The sequence below is a fragment of the Neovison vison genome, chromosome 8, assembly GCF_020171115.1.
Source record: "Neovison vison isolate M4711 chromosome 8, ASM_NN_V1, whole genome shotgun sequence".
NCBI classification, from domain to species: Eukaryota; Metazoa; Chordata; class Mammalia; order Carnivora; family Mustelidae; genus Neogale; species Neogale vison.
Window position 1 is genome coordinate 28,756,843 of NC_058098.1, and position 17,424 is coordinate 28,774,266.

The window sequence follows — 17,424 nt, forward strand, 5'->3', positions numbered from 1 at the left end:
CCCCAGTTTCCTGCCACCTGGGGCAGCCCCTGCTCCCCATCCTCCCAGACCCAGAACTGCCAGCGGCTATACCCCCGCCATGAGGGCTGCCCCGGGTTCCACCTTCACCACCCAGAATTCCATGCAGAGGTAGCACGGGGTTACAAGTGCACATTCACAGATGTGCCCTGGAGGGCTGAATCTCCGCGGGTCTGGACCAGCTGAGTGACCTTGGGTGGGCTGCTTAACCCCACGTCTCAGGTTCCTCATCTCTGAAATGGCGCTGTTTTAGGGCCACCTGGATGGTTCCGGCGTTTAAGTGTCCGACTCTTCATTTCAGCTCAGGTTATGATCTCAGGGTCATGGGATCGGGGTCCACACTCAGTGAGATGGGGAGCCTACTTGAAGATTCTCGCTCTCCCTCTGCCCCGCCCCCCATTCGTGCTATTTCTAGCTCTCTCTAAAATAAATAAATCAATCTAAATAAAATAAAATGGGGCTCTTCTAGTATCCACTTCATAGGCACTCAGGCCCCAAAGCTTATTATAACTTTTATTATAACTCTTTCTGGAGCCTTTCATTGCCTTGGGGTCTGGAAAAAAAAAAAAAACACACAACCCATGAGATGAAGTCCATTTTCTAATCAGGGAGGACCTCCCAGGACCCTCTCCCCCTTCAGCCCCCTCACTGACCCCTCTCACGTCCCCAGTTCTTGTCTGTGTGCTGTTTTTCTTCACCTCCCACAATCGTCTTTCTCTGCCCTTCTGGGCTGTGCCCCACATGTGGGACAATCGTGCTCCCTGGGCCCACATGCCGGCCTGGGGTGTGAGTCGAAGGAGAAAACTCTTTTCCCCTATCGCTTAGGAGTGGAGACAACAAGACCCAGGGTTTCTGGTAGGGGCTGAGGGATGGGTTCGGAAGGCGTCTGCCTTCCCTGCTCTTAGCTGAGTTTCCTCCTCTGTGAGCAGGAGCCAGCGACTTCCCCTACTTCCCTCCCAGAGTGGCCGTGTGACTCAGGCCAGACCGTTGGCAGGAGAGGGTGCTGATAGGTGGGAAGTGAGGAAGGGATTCTCAGTCCTGCCTGCCTTTTAGAATCACTGGGGTGGGTTAAAACAACTGAAAAAACAAAACAAAACAAAACGAAAAACCACCAGGGCTCACCCTATATGCCTGAGACTATTTAATAGAGTCAGTCTGGGAAGGGGCTCAGGCCAAGAGAACTCTCCAGGCGATTCTTCTGTGCAGTCAGGGTGGAGAACCCCTGGTTTGGGAGCTTCTGACCTCTCTTTGGAAGTGAACAGGTCAAGGAGTCCTTCTTCCTTCCCCTCCCCCCACTCACGTAATGTCAAGGCAGGGAGTCAGCTACGGGTGGCCCTTTCACTGTGACAGCTTCCTGGTGGCAACTTAGAGTCACGTGAGGTGGGGCTAGGCTGGCCTCCAGTCTGGGCTTGGGTCCAGGCTCTGCCTGAGCACGTGCTATTTGGCAAGTGGCATTACCCGAATGAATTCTCAGATCTCTCCTCGAGACGTGGGGATAACGACATCATAGGGTTTTTGTCACTATTGAGGGACAAAATGCAGGGAAGACGCAGCGTGCCTGGCACGTCTGAGGCCCTCAAGGGCAGCCCATGGAGAAGCTCAAACCCCTTACCCTTTGTTGCTATTGGCATGATGTGCGGGATCCCAAGGGATTTGTTCCCATCACCCCCACCTCTGGGGACCCAGGCCTTAGTGATGGGATCCACATAATAACCCTACCAGGGAGGCTGTTCTGGTCTCACTATCCCCTTCTACAGATGGAGAAAGCAGCACCCAGAGAAGTGGCGACCTCACCCCAAGACCCCTCACCTTCGGATCTCCAGTCCAGGGCTCATTCCACATGACCCCAGGGGGCCTAGCCAGCCCCTTGCTCAGCTGCCAATGGAACCCCATCCTCCCCACCATCTGGATGCCAAGAAACTCTTCGGGGATCGAACATGTCTGAATATGGGGGAAGGACATAGGGAAATGGCCCAAGCTCAAGAGGAGAGCTGAGAGGAAGGCCCTGTGTGCCTGGGGCTGGTGGGGGGCTGGCCAGGAGATAGGGGTGTCCCTTGTGCCTGGAGGGGAGCAGTGGGGAGAGAAGGGGGCATTGGGAAAGGCTCACAGACCCTCAATGACCAGGATTCCAGACCTGGTTTCTGGGCCTTGCTCTGCTTCTCAGCTGCTCCGTAAGCCTTCCGGAGGCTCAGTGCTCTTCCTGTAATATGGGAGTATTGGATTATATCACTGTTTCTCCAGCTGCCAGTTGTCACTCGTTAGAAGATTGTAAAATCAGTTTAGTGGATTGTGACCAGCAATCAAAAAAGGAAAGAAAAGAAGTAGAAGTAGAAGAGAAAATATCAGTACATTGTACAAAGTGAGGGTTAATATTGTTTTGTGAAACTCTGCATCTGTTATAGACCCGTGTATTTAAACACTCTCTAATTTCTTCATGTGGTTTCTGACAAAACGCTGGAAGACACTTGGCTAGACGATTTTTAGTGTATCTATCAGCCCTAATTAGCCCTAGAAACCTGTAAGATAGAAATCTGTCTTTGTCTAGAGAGGAGGCATGGACAATAGGGTCTAGGCAGGCAGGGAAGACCCAGCCACTGGAGCATTAGTTGTCATGTTGGACCACCTGCCGGCACCTGGATGGTGCGGTCCTCCTGCGAACAGGACGTGCAAACTCCAGGCACACACCGGGCACCCCCCTTCTGCTGCTGTCCTGTCTGCGGCCAGTGATTCAGTTATAAAGCCAGGCTGATAAAGATTGAGACAGCTGACTCGTGACACAGTCTTGGATCTCTTCTGGGCTTCTCCTGTTATCTCTGCCAAACGTGGACCACAGAACAAGTGGGTGGGAGTTACATTTCAGGAATACGTGATTAGGTTGGGTTATAAATGACACTGAACTCCCCAACAGCAATGGCTTAGAGAAACAAGACAAAAGTCTGCTTCTTTCTTAGATGGTAAGTCTAGATGTGGGCCGTTCTGGGCTGGTCAGGCAGGTGCACCGTGTCCAGGGGCCCAACTCTGCCATCCCCAAGGTAATGGCCCTGCATGGTCTCAGATGGCCTCTGTCCACACCACACCCACACTCCAGGTAAGAGGATGGAAGAAGAGGGAGGTAAACAGATTAAGGGGATTTGCCAACCATTTTTAAAAAGATGTTTCCTCAAAAGAATTGAGAACAGGTATTCGAACAAATACTTGCATAAGCGCATTCCTAACAACACTCTCCACCAGGGTGAAAAGATAGAAACAACTCCAATGTCTCTCAGTGGATGAATGGGTAAACAAAATAGGCCACAGCCCTATCACAGAATATTATGCAGCCATAAGCAGAAATGAACTCCTGATAGATGCTATCACATGGATGAACCTTGAAAACATGATGCTAAGCGAAAGAAACCAACCCTGAAGGCACCAGAGTGGTTCCTTCCATATGAGATGTCCAGAATAGGCAGATCCGCGGAAACAGAAAGCAGGTGCAGGGTTGCCAAGGGGGAATGGGGAATGACTGCTAATGGGGGTGGTGAGCAGACCTAAAACAAGACCATGGCGATGGTTTTACATTGTGAACGTACCACACGGCACTGAATCGTACACTTTAAAGTGGTTAAAATGGTAAATTATATGTGCTGTGAATTTTAGCTCAATTAAGGAAAAAAAAAAAAAGAGGTTTCCAGGCACTCTATAGCTTCTGTCTATAGGTCATTGGCTGGAACTCATTCACATGACCACCCCCACCCCGGCTGCAGGGAAACCTGGGAAATGTAGTGCCCAGTTATATGGGAGATTTTATTACCAAGAAAGGAGGAGGCGAGGGAATATCGGGATAGATGCTTAGTAATCTCTGCTGGTGGCACGGATATGCTCAGGGAATAGAACTGGAGAAATTGCCCCAGACCTGACCCTGGAGCTAAGCAGTAACTTGAGGAGGTGGCATGGAAACGTGAGAACAGTGGGATGAGAGTCCAGAGGCGCCCCACGTGGGTAAGCCACCCTCTGGGCCACCATGTGCTCACCTCCAGAATCAGGATGTGAGTATATGATCTATCTCCAAGGCTCCTTTCCCTCTGATGTTTTTTAAGAGTATATGTTCATAAGTCAATTGTAGGAGTCATGCAACTCTCCCTTCCTCCCTTCCTTCCATCCAGACTGGGGCAGAATATAATCCTGAGGCTCCAAAATGTACATGAGGTTGTAAATCCAAGAAGAACCTTACTTCTGTCCTCCCCCACTCCCTGTCCATCCCTACTCATCCCTTCCCTTACACTCGGACAGAGGGGGCTGTGGTTAGTGTTATGTCAAGAGGTGGAGGGTGGGGAGAGCAAAGGAAACTAGGAAATTCACAGACAGGAGCATCAGATCCTTGATTTGAGGGCTTGCAGAGACAATCCTGGGGTTCAGAGATAGGACAGTGACTGAAGAGGACAGCTGTGGATGGAGAAAGTTTTCTGAAATCACACCAGGGGCTTATGAGCATGCCCTCAACCTGCCCGTCCCACTTGGGGATGCAGGGACAGGCTGCTCCCCTTTGATCCACCTCCCATGTAAAATGAATGCCCTTTTGGAACTCATTTCTCTTCCAGGGGCTCCCTCTCTCCTCCTCGTCTGAATACAAACGGCAGCAGGGAGGATAATGCATAGTGAGGTCCGCTCACCATGTGGGTAACTTCTGGACTGAAGGTCCTACATGGATCCCCTTTCCAGACAGAGAACTGGGGATTACAGCAATAGGCAAGTGACAGTAAGACATGGATTCAGAACCTGGCTTGGCCAGTTCCGAAGATACGACCTCAGCTAAGACATTGATTCCTCCTGAGCATCAGTTTCCAGTTTGTATAAGGATTCCAGCCACGATGTATGCAAAGCACTCCATATATTGTTAATAGCAGTTGACATGCAGTAGACTGATGTCAAAGGCGAGACCTGGGTTCTGTGCACCCCCCAGCTCAGAGAAGCTTCGTGTATCCCACAAGCGTCCTCATGGGGAACTTGGCTCCCTCATGCCAGGGCTGATGCTTGGGGTCAGAAAATGCAGAGATGACCATCACAGTCCCTCTGAGCAAGGCCTCACCTACTGGGGCATGTGCAGTCCCCATCTCCTTCCAGGGACTCAGCCTTTTGTCATGTTCCCTATGAACAAGCCATTGGTTTTTGGAAAGAAAGGGAGAAGCCCCTACTGGGGACTCAGCAAATAGTGCATAGCGCTTGGTGGACCAAAGAAGGAGGTGGGTTTGTTGGAGAGGAGGCAGATGCCAGCTACAGACATGGAACTGGCTTTCCTTACCCCTGTGCTTGGCAGAGGGCTATCTGGGGACATACCTTCCATTCTCAAAAAATTTCATGGTCTAAAGTAGCGAGCTTCACATAGGGGAGAAAGGCACGCTTCTTTTTGGATTTGGGAAGGGTGTGAGGAATCTCTGGAGACTCAAACGATCTGAGGCTACATGTTCCTTAGAGTTCTTCTTTTTTCTAAAACAAGACAGAGAGTTAAGCTCTACCAGATTGCAACTGGCAGGGATGTGCAGTAGGTAGTGAGCAAGTTGGTAGGAAACGGGGTTTTAAAGGATGGGACCTTTGCCCTAGAAAGACCAAGCATCTAACATGCTAGCTCTACACAAGTCATGTGGAGCTTGGTTTGTCTGTTTATATGGGCATGTATAGAGTGTCTCAGGTCTGGGCTGTCACCATTCAATATTTATGTAGAGGAAAGTTCATCTTTCTGCTCTCCCTCTGCCCTTCCCTTTATTCAATATATATTTGTTGATTACATGAATGTTTTCATTACCCTGAACCTGTGCAAAAACTTATCACTTTATTCGTTCAATGCTTATCTGTTGAATGAATGAATGGCAGATGGAATAAATGAATGAATGAATGAATCTTTCGTACACTGAGCCAGTGGCAAGATCACTTCCTGAACCCCCTCTCCAGCACCAGTCTTTGGCTCACCACCCCAGACAGTCTACATTTCACTTAATAGAGTATCTCTGAGGAGCCTCTGCCCATCTCCCCGGCTGCTTGGGTGGGAGCCCCCAAGCATGGTAGCGTGCTTCTTCCCTGGGCTGCCCTGGAGCCCCACTCTCTCTCACCTCACCTTTCTCTTGCGTGCAGAGCCTCTGCACTAGCCAAACAACATGCCTGCTTGTCCTGCCTTGGGATTCTCTCCCTATCCTCTGGATTACAGCCTGCTGGTCTCTTCAAGACCCAACATTTTCAGTGAAACTTTTTCTGATCCCTACAACTGAAAGGGATTCTTTTCTGGTTGCATTTCCTTGACACCTTTCACTGGGGGACAGTGGACTTACCCACATTACATCATTCATTCCCATTTGTGCTTGCCTTACTCATGGCTGAAGCTCTTTGAGGGTTAAAACCAGTTTTCATACATTTTTACACTTCCCACATTGCATCTAATGTAGTGTCCTACAAATAAGAGATTAACTCTCTACGTATTTATTGAACAAATGCCCCATACTCACCTTTCCTTATGGACTAAATTTTGAGCTGTAGACATGATGGTCATCACATGATGAGTCTCTATTTGTTCATTTATTCTTTCATCCATTGGTCTATCTACTTGTCCGAACACAATTGAGCAATTTGATAGGCACCAGAATATGAGGATCAAGAAGGCACATTCTGGGGGAGCCTGGGTGGCTCAATGGGTTAAAGCCTCTGCCTTCGGCTCAGGTCGTGATCCCAGTGTCCTAGGATCGAGCCCCACATCGGGCTCTCTCCTCAGCGGGGAGCCTGCTTCCTCCTCCTCTCTCTCTGCCTGCCTCTCTGCCTATTTGTGATCTCTGTCTGTCAAATAAATAAATAAATAAATCTTAAAGAAAGAAAGAAAGCACATTCTGATGGAGCCAGACAGACACATTAAAAAAAAAAAAAAAAAGTTGTGCCCAGCACTGGGACGCGTCACTACATTCCCATCACAAAGCTAGAAACCAGCTGGATTTGCAGAGGAATGGGTGATAGACCATCTCAAAAGCAACTTGAAGGAATAATATTTCTCGGAAGGTTTAACTAAGCTACCCTCCTTATACATCATGGCCTCTGTCCTAGACCCTTCTCAGTTTAGCTCCATAACCATATAAGATGAATCTGGGACTGGGGAGGGGGATTCGAAGTGTTTGTCCTCGGGGTCTTATCCAGAGATCTCACGAGGCTTTGGTTGGTTCCTGTATACCGCTCTTGCAAGTGAGCATTTGAAAGTCCCCTCCAGGCCAGTGATCACCCGACCTCTAGGCCTAGAAATGCTCCTCGGGATCATGCCATCCCCCCCAGCCAGCAGCTGAGGCCCACCCGACATCCAAGGGGTGCACATCTAGAGAAAGTAAGGAATACACGAGTAAAGGTTTGCTGGATGTTGGAGGGGTAAGAAACACTTGGTGTCCAGGAAGGTGCAAAGGGAAAAAGCAAGCTAGCTTTTCCCTTGGTAGCTGATGGATTTGGGAGACATAGCCTCCTGCCGGGTCTGTCTGAGCACTGCCCCCCACCCTCCCAGTAATGATGCTGGGGCAACAGAATGTGCTGACACAGAGCTGGTTCCATGTTTTTCCTGGCTGGTTAGGTGAAGCTATGCTGAGCACGTGGCCTTAGGGCCTTAAGGGCCAAGTAACAGGTGACCAAGAGGAGGGGAAGAGAGTCTCAGCGGTAGTGTGTGCAGAGGATGAGCTGCCTGGAAGGGCAGCATGGGGAATAGGTTATGGAATGCTTGCTATGCTCAGTCAAGGTCTCTGAATGGTAGTGTGCTTCTTCCTAGAAGTCTGGCTCTTCCCCAATGAGCCCCACCCAAAAGCTGTCCTTTGGGTAACGTCCACCTTTCCCCGCACCACCCTCCCTTGCCTTCCAGGACCTCAGGTCCCCCTTCTGTCTTACAGCTTTAGAACCACAGAATGTCAACTGGCAGGGGACCTCCAACCGGCAGGCGCATCACACAGACAGGTTCTCCAGCCAGGAGCTCATCTTACGGAGAGGCCAACCCTTCAGTTTCTCATTGAACTTGAACCGAAGTCTTGGCGATGGAGAAAGCCTGGCTTTCATCACCTCCACAGGTATCTTCTCACCACTCCCCCAAGACACACCTGAGCAGCCCTTGGGGCTGTGTCTCCACGGGGCAGTTGTGTGACATTGGGACCACTGGGGTCTGGGCTCCAACCTAGCCCTTCCATGGACTTGGTGTGACCTTGGGTGAATTTCTGCCTGTTGATGAGCCTGAGAGTCCTACTCTTTAAGTCCAGAGAGATTTGGCCTACCTGGTCTCTCCAGTCGCTTCCAAGGTCATCATGTTGTGCTTCTGTGGATGATGTCCCCCCAGAGCGTCCCTGTAGTTTTACAGGAATCTGATCTCTCTCCACGGTCTGGCTGGCACTCCCTGGTTCCCATTGTCCTCTGTCTTCTTTTATAGGGCCTTACCCCTCGGAGTCGGCCAGGACAAAGGCTGTATTTCCACTCTCCAATGGGACGAGTCGTGGGGGCTGGAGTGCCCAGCTCGTGTCCAAACAAGACAACAGCCTGACCATCTCCATCTCCAGTCCTGCCAACGCGCCCGTAGGCTGGTACACACTGAGCACTCAGATCTCTTCCCAGGGCAAAGACTTCGTTCTGAAACTCGGGACGTTCATATTGCTCTTTAACCCCTGGTTGCCAGGTAGGGACCAAACCAACCATTCTCATGGCCATCAGCTAAGCAATACCGATGGAAAGGAGCTGGGAGAAGGATTTTTCCAGGCTCAAGTTTGATTAGGGGAAGTTCATGGGCTATGGAAAGGGTATAGACACCAGGAGTCAGAAGCCATAGATCTGAGTCCCAGCTCTGCATCCTAACCAGCTCTGTAAGTCTGGGCAGTCAGTCTGTCCTTCTGAGTTTCATATTCCTTACCATTACATGGAAACCCTGCTGTTTCCTCTGGGGCTATTGTGGCGATCTCATGAGCTTTTACAAAGTGCGTAATGGGGTATAACTATAAGGGACAATGACCACAGTACAATTCTACAGCATGGAGACAGCTTCTTGCCTCAAGGAGCAAGTATCTCCTTCCTAGGGTCTCATTTTCAGACCCTCAGGTCATCCCGGCTTCTCTTTCAAGTTCATAGTTGCCATAATATGAGTTGGAAGCATTAGAGTTCAAGGCTTCATTCCTTAATGGAGGTTGAGGGAAGGGCTGTAGGTGTGGTTGCTCAAGCCGCTAAGCCGGTACTCTGGAATGGGAGGAGGACTGGTCTCTAGGGTCCTCTGTAAGATTCTAGTTCGTGACATCTGATTCTTGTTTCAAACAGAGGATGGTGTCTTTATGAGTAACCATGCTGAGAGAGAGGAGTACGTCCAGGAAGATGCCGGCATCATCTATGTGGGGAGCACGAATCGAATCGGCATGGTTGGCTGGAACTTTGGACAGGTAAAGTCATCATAAGGAGGCTGGGGCTGCTGTTCCTATAACCCAGGAATCTCTGTGGCTCTCCCTGAAAGGAGGTGAAAGTTCCCAACTCTATTTGCCTGCCCTTCTATGCATTCACTTACTTATTCAGAAGACGTTTGCTGAGCACCTACTATGCACCCGGCCTCAGCTGCACACTTCTGCACACAGAAGATGGATAAGACACGTTTTCTCTCTTTGAGGGGCTCACCCTCTAGTGGGCAAAACAAATAACATAGCTAAATCAATACAATGAGGTTTTACTGGTGCCATGATTCACAGATGAGGATAAGGCCAAAAGAGGCACTTGGAATAAGAGTGTACTTTCTGTTATTCATTCCATGTAAGAGTACGACAGAATGTCCTTGGTGGGAGGACTTGGCCTCTCAATGCCATAGCCTCTCTGTCGTTTGTTACTGTGATGCACACCCATCCCCCATCTGAGTCCACAGAGCTCCTAGAAAACATTCAGGGATTCCCTCCACCTCTCCTTCTTTCCAGCATATAAACGGAGACATGAGAGTGGGTGGGGTGCCTTGCCTATCCAGGAGTGGGTGGACAGGGCATGGGCCTCCAGTTCCTATTCTGTAGTCAACCATGGCAAGTCAGCTGTATATTTTATATATGGGAGTTTTGGGGCCAAGTTTCATTGGAAGGAGGAAAAAAGGGGAAAAAGATGCATTAGGGCATGCAATGTACCTCGGAGAGGAAGGGAGGCTGATTTTGATGGCATGGTCTGGAAAAGCCTCTATGAGGAAGAAACATTTAATCGGAAACCTGAAGGAGGCAAGGAAGCTAGATAGATGTCTTGGGGAAAAACACTGGAGGCTGAAGGAACAGCATACACAAAGACCCTGAGGCAAGAGAAACGTGGCCTTCTTCTTTTGAGAAGCAGACACTAAAAATAAGTCTTATTTTGGGGAAACTGCTTCAAAAATCTTCTTTCAGTGGGATATTTTATCTTTATTATTGGTTTCCCAGAAGCCTAAATAATAGGCTCAAGATCACAGAGCCAGATGGAAACTTTGAGATGAGATTGGCCTGAACCTCTCTATATACATATAGCCAGGCCCAGGCAGGCTAAGTGATTTGCTCCCAAGGCCATGACAGTGAGAAAGTCTTATTTAGGCACCTCAGCATGGTGGATAGCCTGGGCTCTGGCTGGGTTTGTAGGTTAGAGGCTGGGCGAGGCAGCTACTCCTTGGGAACTCTCTGTCCCCGAGGCCACAGAGTAGAAGGCCCCGGGGTCATTCCTGTGGTTCGCAGCCGCATAGCTTCCGTACCCTTAATTAGCCAATACTCCTTGTCATGTCTTTCATCATCGCGTATGTCCCATTTTGAACAGTTCGAAAATGGCATTCTGAACATTTGCCTCTCGATCCTGGATCACAGCCTGAACTTCCGCCGTGACCCTGCTACCGACGTGGCCCGCAGAAATGACCCCAAGTACGTCGGACGAGTGCTCAGTGCAATGGTGAGTGATAGGAAAACCATAACAACCAGTTGTCGCCGTAGATCGGACTCAGCATTGGGTTAGGTACGTCATGTCCTTTCATGGAAGCCTCAGAAAATAGAGTTGGTGGCCATGACCGTCCCACTTTGCACACACAGAGCACAAGGCTCCTCTAAATTAAAGGACTTGCCTCAGACACATGGGTCTGCCCAGCTCCAAGGTCCTGCCCTCTCTATCTTGAGGCCTTTCTCAGACATAAAGGGAACTTGCCCTTCTGGGGTCCACCAGGCTAGGAGGACACAAAGCTGAAACTCTGCTCTATCGCTGGACCTCCTAGGGAAGGGGGTAAGCTCCCAAGTGAGCCCCAGGTATTAGCCTCCCTTGCTTTGATCCCTCCCCTAGACAGCCACTTGGCTCAGGTTTCAGCTGGGGCAGCCGCACTCAACAGCTGGATGGGGAAACCCAAGCAGATAAAGGGACTGGTCAGCTGTAACCACAGCCTCTGAGCCACACCAGAACAAGTCCTCCAGCTGCCTGCCTGGGGCTCAGTCCTTCCACACGAGACCTGCCCTTTCCCCAAACACACACACACACACACCTACACACACACACACACACACACACACACACACACACACACGCTGGGGCCTGGAAGAGTCTCTCTCACTACTCAGTGTGTTGACAAGGCCTTCTGAGGCCTCCCTCAGAAGGGTCCAAACGTGGTCTCCGCCTGCTCAAAAGTTATAAACGGAAATGCCAAAAGTCGAAGGGTTCTTGAAGTTTAAACCTCTGAAACTCGTGGCCCGGACGTGTCTTAACTTTTTTGTTGTCGTTAGTGGCCTAGGCCTTTCTCCGTCTCTTTCCCTTTCAAGTGGGAGCGTTATCTGAGTTCACGAACTAGTTAGGTTGCTAGACATCAGAGCAATCTTCCAGCTGCTGAATAAGCAGGGGGCTTCCTGCGAGAACGGAGGCGGACACCGGGCTGGCAGGAAAGGAGTAAGGGGAGCCCCAGGGCATGTGGAACCACGGATGCAACGGGCAAGGGAACCAGGGACGTGGGGCCTGGGCTGACCCTTGGAAACGGAGTGACCTGGGAAGGGCGGGAGGGAGCTGAAGCTGAGGTTAAGGGATGCTGAGCCTCGTGGGCCTGGGAGAGGGTGGGGGAGGCCAGCCGGCTCCAGCAGCTGCTGACTCACTCTGACCCTGCGGACAAACCATGTTATCTCAGTGCCAAGTTCCTCAGCGACACCTCCCTGCCCCGCTCTCTAGGCCTCCTGCTCGGGCTGGGCCTTGAGCTAATTATGGCCTGTACCAGGCTTTGAAAGGCTCAGCTTTCAGCCAGAGATGACCCTGCCGATTACCACTTTGGTGGCTGGAGCACCTGTGACTCAGGAGATGGGATGGGCTACATAATCTTCCATCTCAGAGAAGGCCTGTCTTGCCTGATCCTGCGATTAGAGCCCAGGCCTTGCTGGAAATGGGGGGAGGAGCGCACTCCTGTTGCAGAGGGACTGGGGAAGGCTGGCCTGGCCTGCGCTGGCCAAGGATCCTTCTGTATCCAGACTCTGTTCTCATTGGCCTTGCCACCTGTGGAGCCAAACATAGGCAGGGAATGGGGCTCAAGGCCTCTCACTGGAGGGTTGGGATCAATGCTGGTCCAAGTTTCCTAAACTGAACGCTCGGCTCCTGGAAGCTCATTTGTTTCTAACTTTCCCTGTATGGGAAGGAACGTGAAGAGCAAAGGCCCAGAGAGGTGAACTGACCTGCCCGCCGTCACTCAGCTGACGAGCAGCAGAGTTGGACTTAGAACCTGGTTTCTCCTTTCTTTCCCTTTTCACTTTTTATTGTGGCAAAGCTCAGACCTTCACACAAATAGAGGAAACGGTAAAACGAACCCCCGGCTACCCACCACCAGCTTTTGTGGTCCCCTCCTCAAGGCCAGTGTGGTTTCAGGTCTGACCCACTCCTTTACAGAGTAGTTGATAAATCCCAGGCACGATATCATTTCACCTGTAAGTATTACAATATGTGTCTCTAAAAGACAATGCAGCTCAGATCTCCTGATTCCTAACCCGGGGCTCTGTTCACACTGCATCCTGCCCGTGCTGCTTATACAGGAATCAGGCCTTCCGTTGAATGAATGAGTGAGGGAGAGAGGGAGAGAATGAATGAATGAATGAATGAATGAAAAGCAAAATTCCATCTTTATGCATTCCAAGAAGTTAGCCGCTGAAGTTCTAAAGCACCTTTTTAGAGAAGACCAGTACCCCCAAATTGAGTTTTAAAACATGGGCTTCCAAGTCAGACATCAGCGACCCCCCATGAGTCCTGGCAAGAAACCATGGGCAGGCTGGCATCTGGACCCTGCCTAGTCGCTGAACAAGCCATGGAGCCTCAGGTTCCCGTGAGCAGGCTAGGTAGATGGGTTAGCAGCAATCGTCATGGCCCGTTAAACAAAACACTTCTAAACTAATGAAGTGTTCCAGACCCTAAGAGGATCTTTGTCACAATGATCATCCCCAAATCACCCAGGAAGACACAGAAAATACACTTGACATCTCCCTGGCTTCCTTCCTCATCTCCCTGCCTTGTCCCCTGAACTCACCACTGACGCATCTGGGGCTCCCCCTGCCTAGGTCAACAGCAATGATGACAACGGTGTGATCTCCGGGAACTGGAGTGGCAACTACACAGGGGGTCTGGACCCACGGAACTGGAATGGCAGTGTGGAGATCCTCAAGGAGTGGAAAAAATCGGGCTTCAGACCCGTCCGATACGGCCAGTGCTGGGTCTTTGCTGGGACCCTCAACACAGGTACTTGGGGTGGGTGGGCAACCATGGGGAGGAATGATGGGAGGCGTGGCCAAGGTGCCATTTCCGCTGCAGCCCGGGTCCTCATACCCCTCCTTGACTTGCAGTGCTGAGGTGTTTTGGGATTCCCTCCCGAGTGGTCACCAACTTCAATTCAGCCCATGACACAGACCGAAACCTCAGTGTGGACGTGTACTATGACCCCTACGGGAGGCCCATAGAGAAAGGCAGTGACAGCGTGTGGTGAGTAGCTGACCTGTTCTGAACACTGAACCTGAGCGGCGTCTTACCTCCACCCCTCCCCCAGGTCCTGCCACCGGCTCACACAGGAGCTGGGAGGCAAGTAACACGTGAGCACAAGCTTTCCAGTGGGAACGTTGGCAGTGCTGATGAGCCCTCTCCTAAGATCCAAAACAACACTCCCTAGGGCCCTGTGAAGTCTGGGGTCCCCTGTCTTGCTTTCAGATGAAGGGTCCAATACCCGTGAAAAATAGTGGTTCATGGGCTCGGTGCAACTGGCCTGATTTTAGAGAGTCCACTAGACCCTAAGCTACTTTAGAAGCTTTTGAAACTCTTGATTTGCCAGTACCAAAAGTCAATTGATCTTATTTCCGGCAACCCCTATGACTTAAAGACTTGCTTAAAGGAAAGCAGTGCATTTTCTCTTATGCATGTGTAGTTTCTATGCACCTTGATTTGATAGAGTAAGAAGCCTGTTTATTCTGGATTTCAACTGAAAATAAGAAGCTCTGAACATAATTGAACATATTGAACATATATACATGTATATACATATATACGTATATGTAATTGAACATCTGTATTTCTTTTTTTTAAGATTTTATTTATTCATTTGACAGACAGAGATCACAAGTAGGCAGAGAGGCAGGCAGAGAGAGAGGAAGGGAAGCAGGCTCCCTGCTGAGCAGAGAGCCTGCTGTGGGGCTCGATCCCAGGACCCGGGGATCATGACCTGAGCCGAAGGCAGAGGCATTAACCCACTGAGCCACCCAGGCGCCCCAAACATCTATATTTCTAACCATAAATATGGCACGTGCCCTTGTATCTTTATACTCATATATATATGTAACATCTAATGGGTGGCAACTGAAAATTGGTTGTATAAAACTTAGAGACACGTATCTATAACTTCATATAGTAGTATACATACGTAAAATAAATTTATTACATCTATTTGAGATCATACTATATGCCAAGTCATTACCAAGTGGTAACTGAAAATGATTATGTCTGTATCCGCATGTACACACAGATAACTATGTGCCATATATGAGAGAAATTCTTGCCTGTGTCAATGATTTATTGTTTTTAATCCATTTCCAAGGATATCCCCTCCCCCACCCTATACACACACAACACTCACATGCATTTGGGGCTACATAACCTGATCGCGGATGCCATCTTATTTCCAGATGCTCAATTTCTGAGATGGTCTGTGTAAAATAGTTCCTAGTACTTAATATTCCCAGAAGAAGGAGGTCCAACTTTTCTGCGATGTGCTTAGTGTAACCAGTGGAATATAGTCAAAGGAAAAGAAAGATGAACGGAACAAGTGTGAAAACAAGTCAACAACAACCCCACACCAGCACTGGGACTGAGTAAGATAAATGTCCCCTCACCTCTGAGGGAGAATAAGGCTCACATAATTCACCTAAGGTCTCATGGCATCTAGGGTGTGATGAGGAAGAGAAGGCTTATTTCAGGATGTTCTTTCCTGATCTGCACATATACAACTTACTGTCTAAATGATATTGCTGCGTTAGCGAGATATTGTTTCCCAGCTACTCATGAATGAGTATTTTTTTTTCTCCTCCCTAGTTTTTTCATTTGTTGTTGTGTCCCATATCCCACTGCAATCTGTTTTCACCACTGGGACAATGCCATTCCTGGCCTCGGTTTCCTTCGCAAGAGGAGATGATTGGTCCAACATCATTTGGGAAGGGAGGTCCCTTTGGGTGTAACCCTTCTGGGATTATCCTTTGTGCTACGATCCGCAGAGGGACCAGAAAGTTGGAGAGTCAGTCCTCTACCGAAAGCATTCCAGTGCTGTTGGAAGACAGGGGATGGGGAAGCTATTAGAAGAGGCTGTTTAGCAAGCGACCAGGGAGATGCATCAGACAGTAAGCCCCATGGGAGCTCAGAGAAGGAGTCACAAAGGAATGCTTCCTGGGAGCAGAAATATGGGGCTTTTAAGCTGAATTTGGAATTAGGACACAAAGGTCTTGGTTACTGGTTTACACTACCACCCCACATTAGCTTTATATTTCGTTCCAAATATAATTATCTTGGGACAAGTATGGGCCCGTGGAGACATTCCACGGTGTCTCCACTGTCTTTTTTCTTTTTTTTTTTAGATTTTATTTATTCATTTAAGAGAGAGAGAGCACACAAGCAGGGAGAGAGGCAGAGGGAGAGGGTGAAGCAGACTCCCCGAGGAGCTGGGACCCTGACAGGGAGCTCAGTCCCAGGACTTGGAGATCATGACCAGAGCTGAAGGCAGACGCTTAACCATCTGAGCCACCCAGGAGCCCCCAGAGCTCTGATTTTTGCTGGGGGTCTCCTCCTTTCTTACCTGTTCATCCTCCACCAGCCTTCCTGGTGAAAGCAATGGCAACCAGTGGTCCCTCCCCAACCTGCTACTTTCCAGCTGCAGCTGGAGAGCCAGCACTGGATGGAATGAGGAGTCTTGAGTCCTGGTTCTGGCCCCACTACCATCTTGCTCTAGGGCTTGTGTAAGTCATCTCATCTTTCTGGTTCTAGGTTTCTCCATCAGTGAAATACAAGGGTTGGCCCAGCACTAGGTTCACTTAAGTCTCTTACTGGCATTTTTTTTTTTTTTTGGATCCTCACCCTCCTCTTTGTATGGGAGCTACCCTCCGCAAGGGACCTATACAGTCCCTTTTGCATAGATCCCACCCAGAGGGAGACAAAACACAAGCCATTCTCTGCCTGGAATGACTTTCCCAATCTATTATTGTAAGGACAGTTCAGGTTTGGACAGAAAAACTTTGATCTGAATCTCTCTGTGTTGCACATGTTGGAAGCTTTTAAAATCTTGCCCAGAGATGCCTAAAGTCATAGAAAGTAGGGATCAAGTGAGGTTAAGCATCTGAAAGTTCTTGATAATAACAGCAGCAGCAAATAGTTTGCTGAGCAATTGCTATGTACCAGGCACTTACTCTCCAGAAATGATGACTTAGACACTATTATCATCACCCCCATTTTACAGTTGAGGAAACTGAGGCACAGAGTCACTCACCCAAAGGCACACAGCCAACAAATAGTGGAGCTGGGATTTGAACCCAGGCAGCTTTGTAAACTATAAAGCACCAGAGAGATGCCAGAGAACGTAGTTATTATTCCTGATTAATGTTACCTTGAGCAACCGAACATTGCTTACCTTGAGATTTTCCTGGTTGGCTGGATACCAACCAGAGCTGTGGTGAGGCTGGGTGCCATCCAGCCCATGCAGATGGAGAAGCTCGGCTCTTTGGTTCACACCTCGGCAGCAGATGGCACTTCCTTGTAAGACTAAACACTACCTCACATGCTCAGTGAGGAGAAATGACTTACCCAAAGTCAAACTGTGAATATGTGTCCAAGCTAGGAGTAGAACATGGAGTCCTGCCAACAAGACTCTCCCAAGTCAGACAATCTTAGGACTTGGTGGTGGGGGCAGTGGGGGTACCTGATGATTTCATGAAT

The 17,424-nt window shown here is 49.5% G+C and overlaps 1 protein-coding gene across 1 annotated transcript in view; it reads left to right on the top strand.

Moving 5' to 3' along the window:
- TGM3 (transglutaminase 3) overlaps window positions 1-17,424 on the top strand; it is a 39,364-nt gene that overhangs the window by 2,759 nt on the left and 19,181 nt on the right. The window contains exons 2-8 of the mRNA XM_044262201.1: window positions 689-804; window positions 7,871-8,072; window positions 8,426-8,668; window positions 9,298-9,416; window positions 10,780-10,908; window positions 13,524-13,701; window positions 13,806-13,941. Coding sequence (XP_044118136.1) covers window positions 689-804; window positions 7,871-8,072; window positions 8,426-8,668; window positions 9,298-9,416; window positions 10,780-10,908; window positions 13,524-13,701; window positions 13,806-13,941 — 1,123 coding nt within the window. The remainder of the gene's footprint in view (window positions 1-688; window positions 805-7,870; window positions 8,073-8,425; window positions 8,669-9,297; window positions 9,417-10,779; window positions 10,909-13,523; window positions 13,702-13,805; window positions 13,942-17,424) is intronic.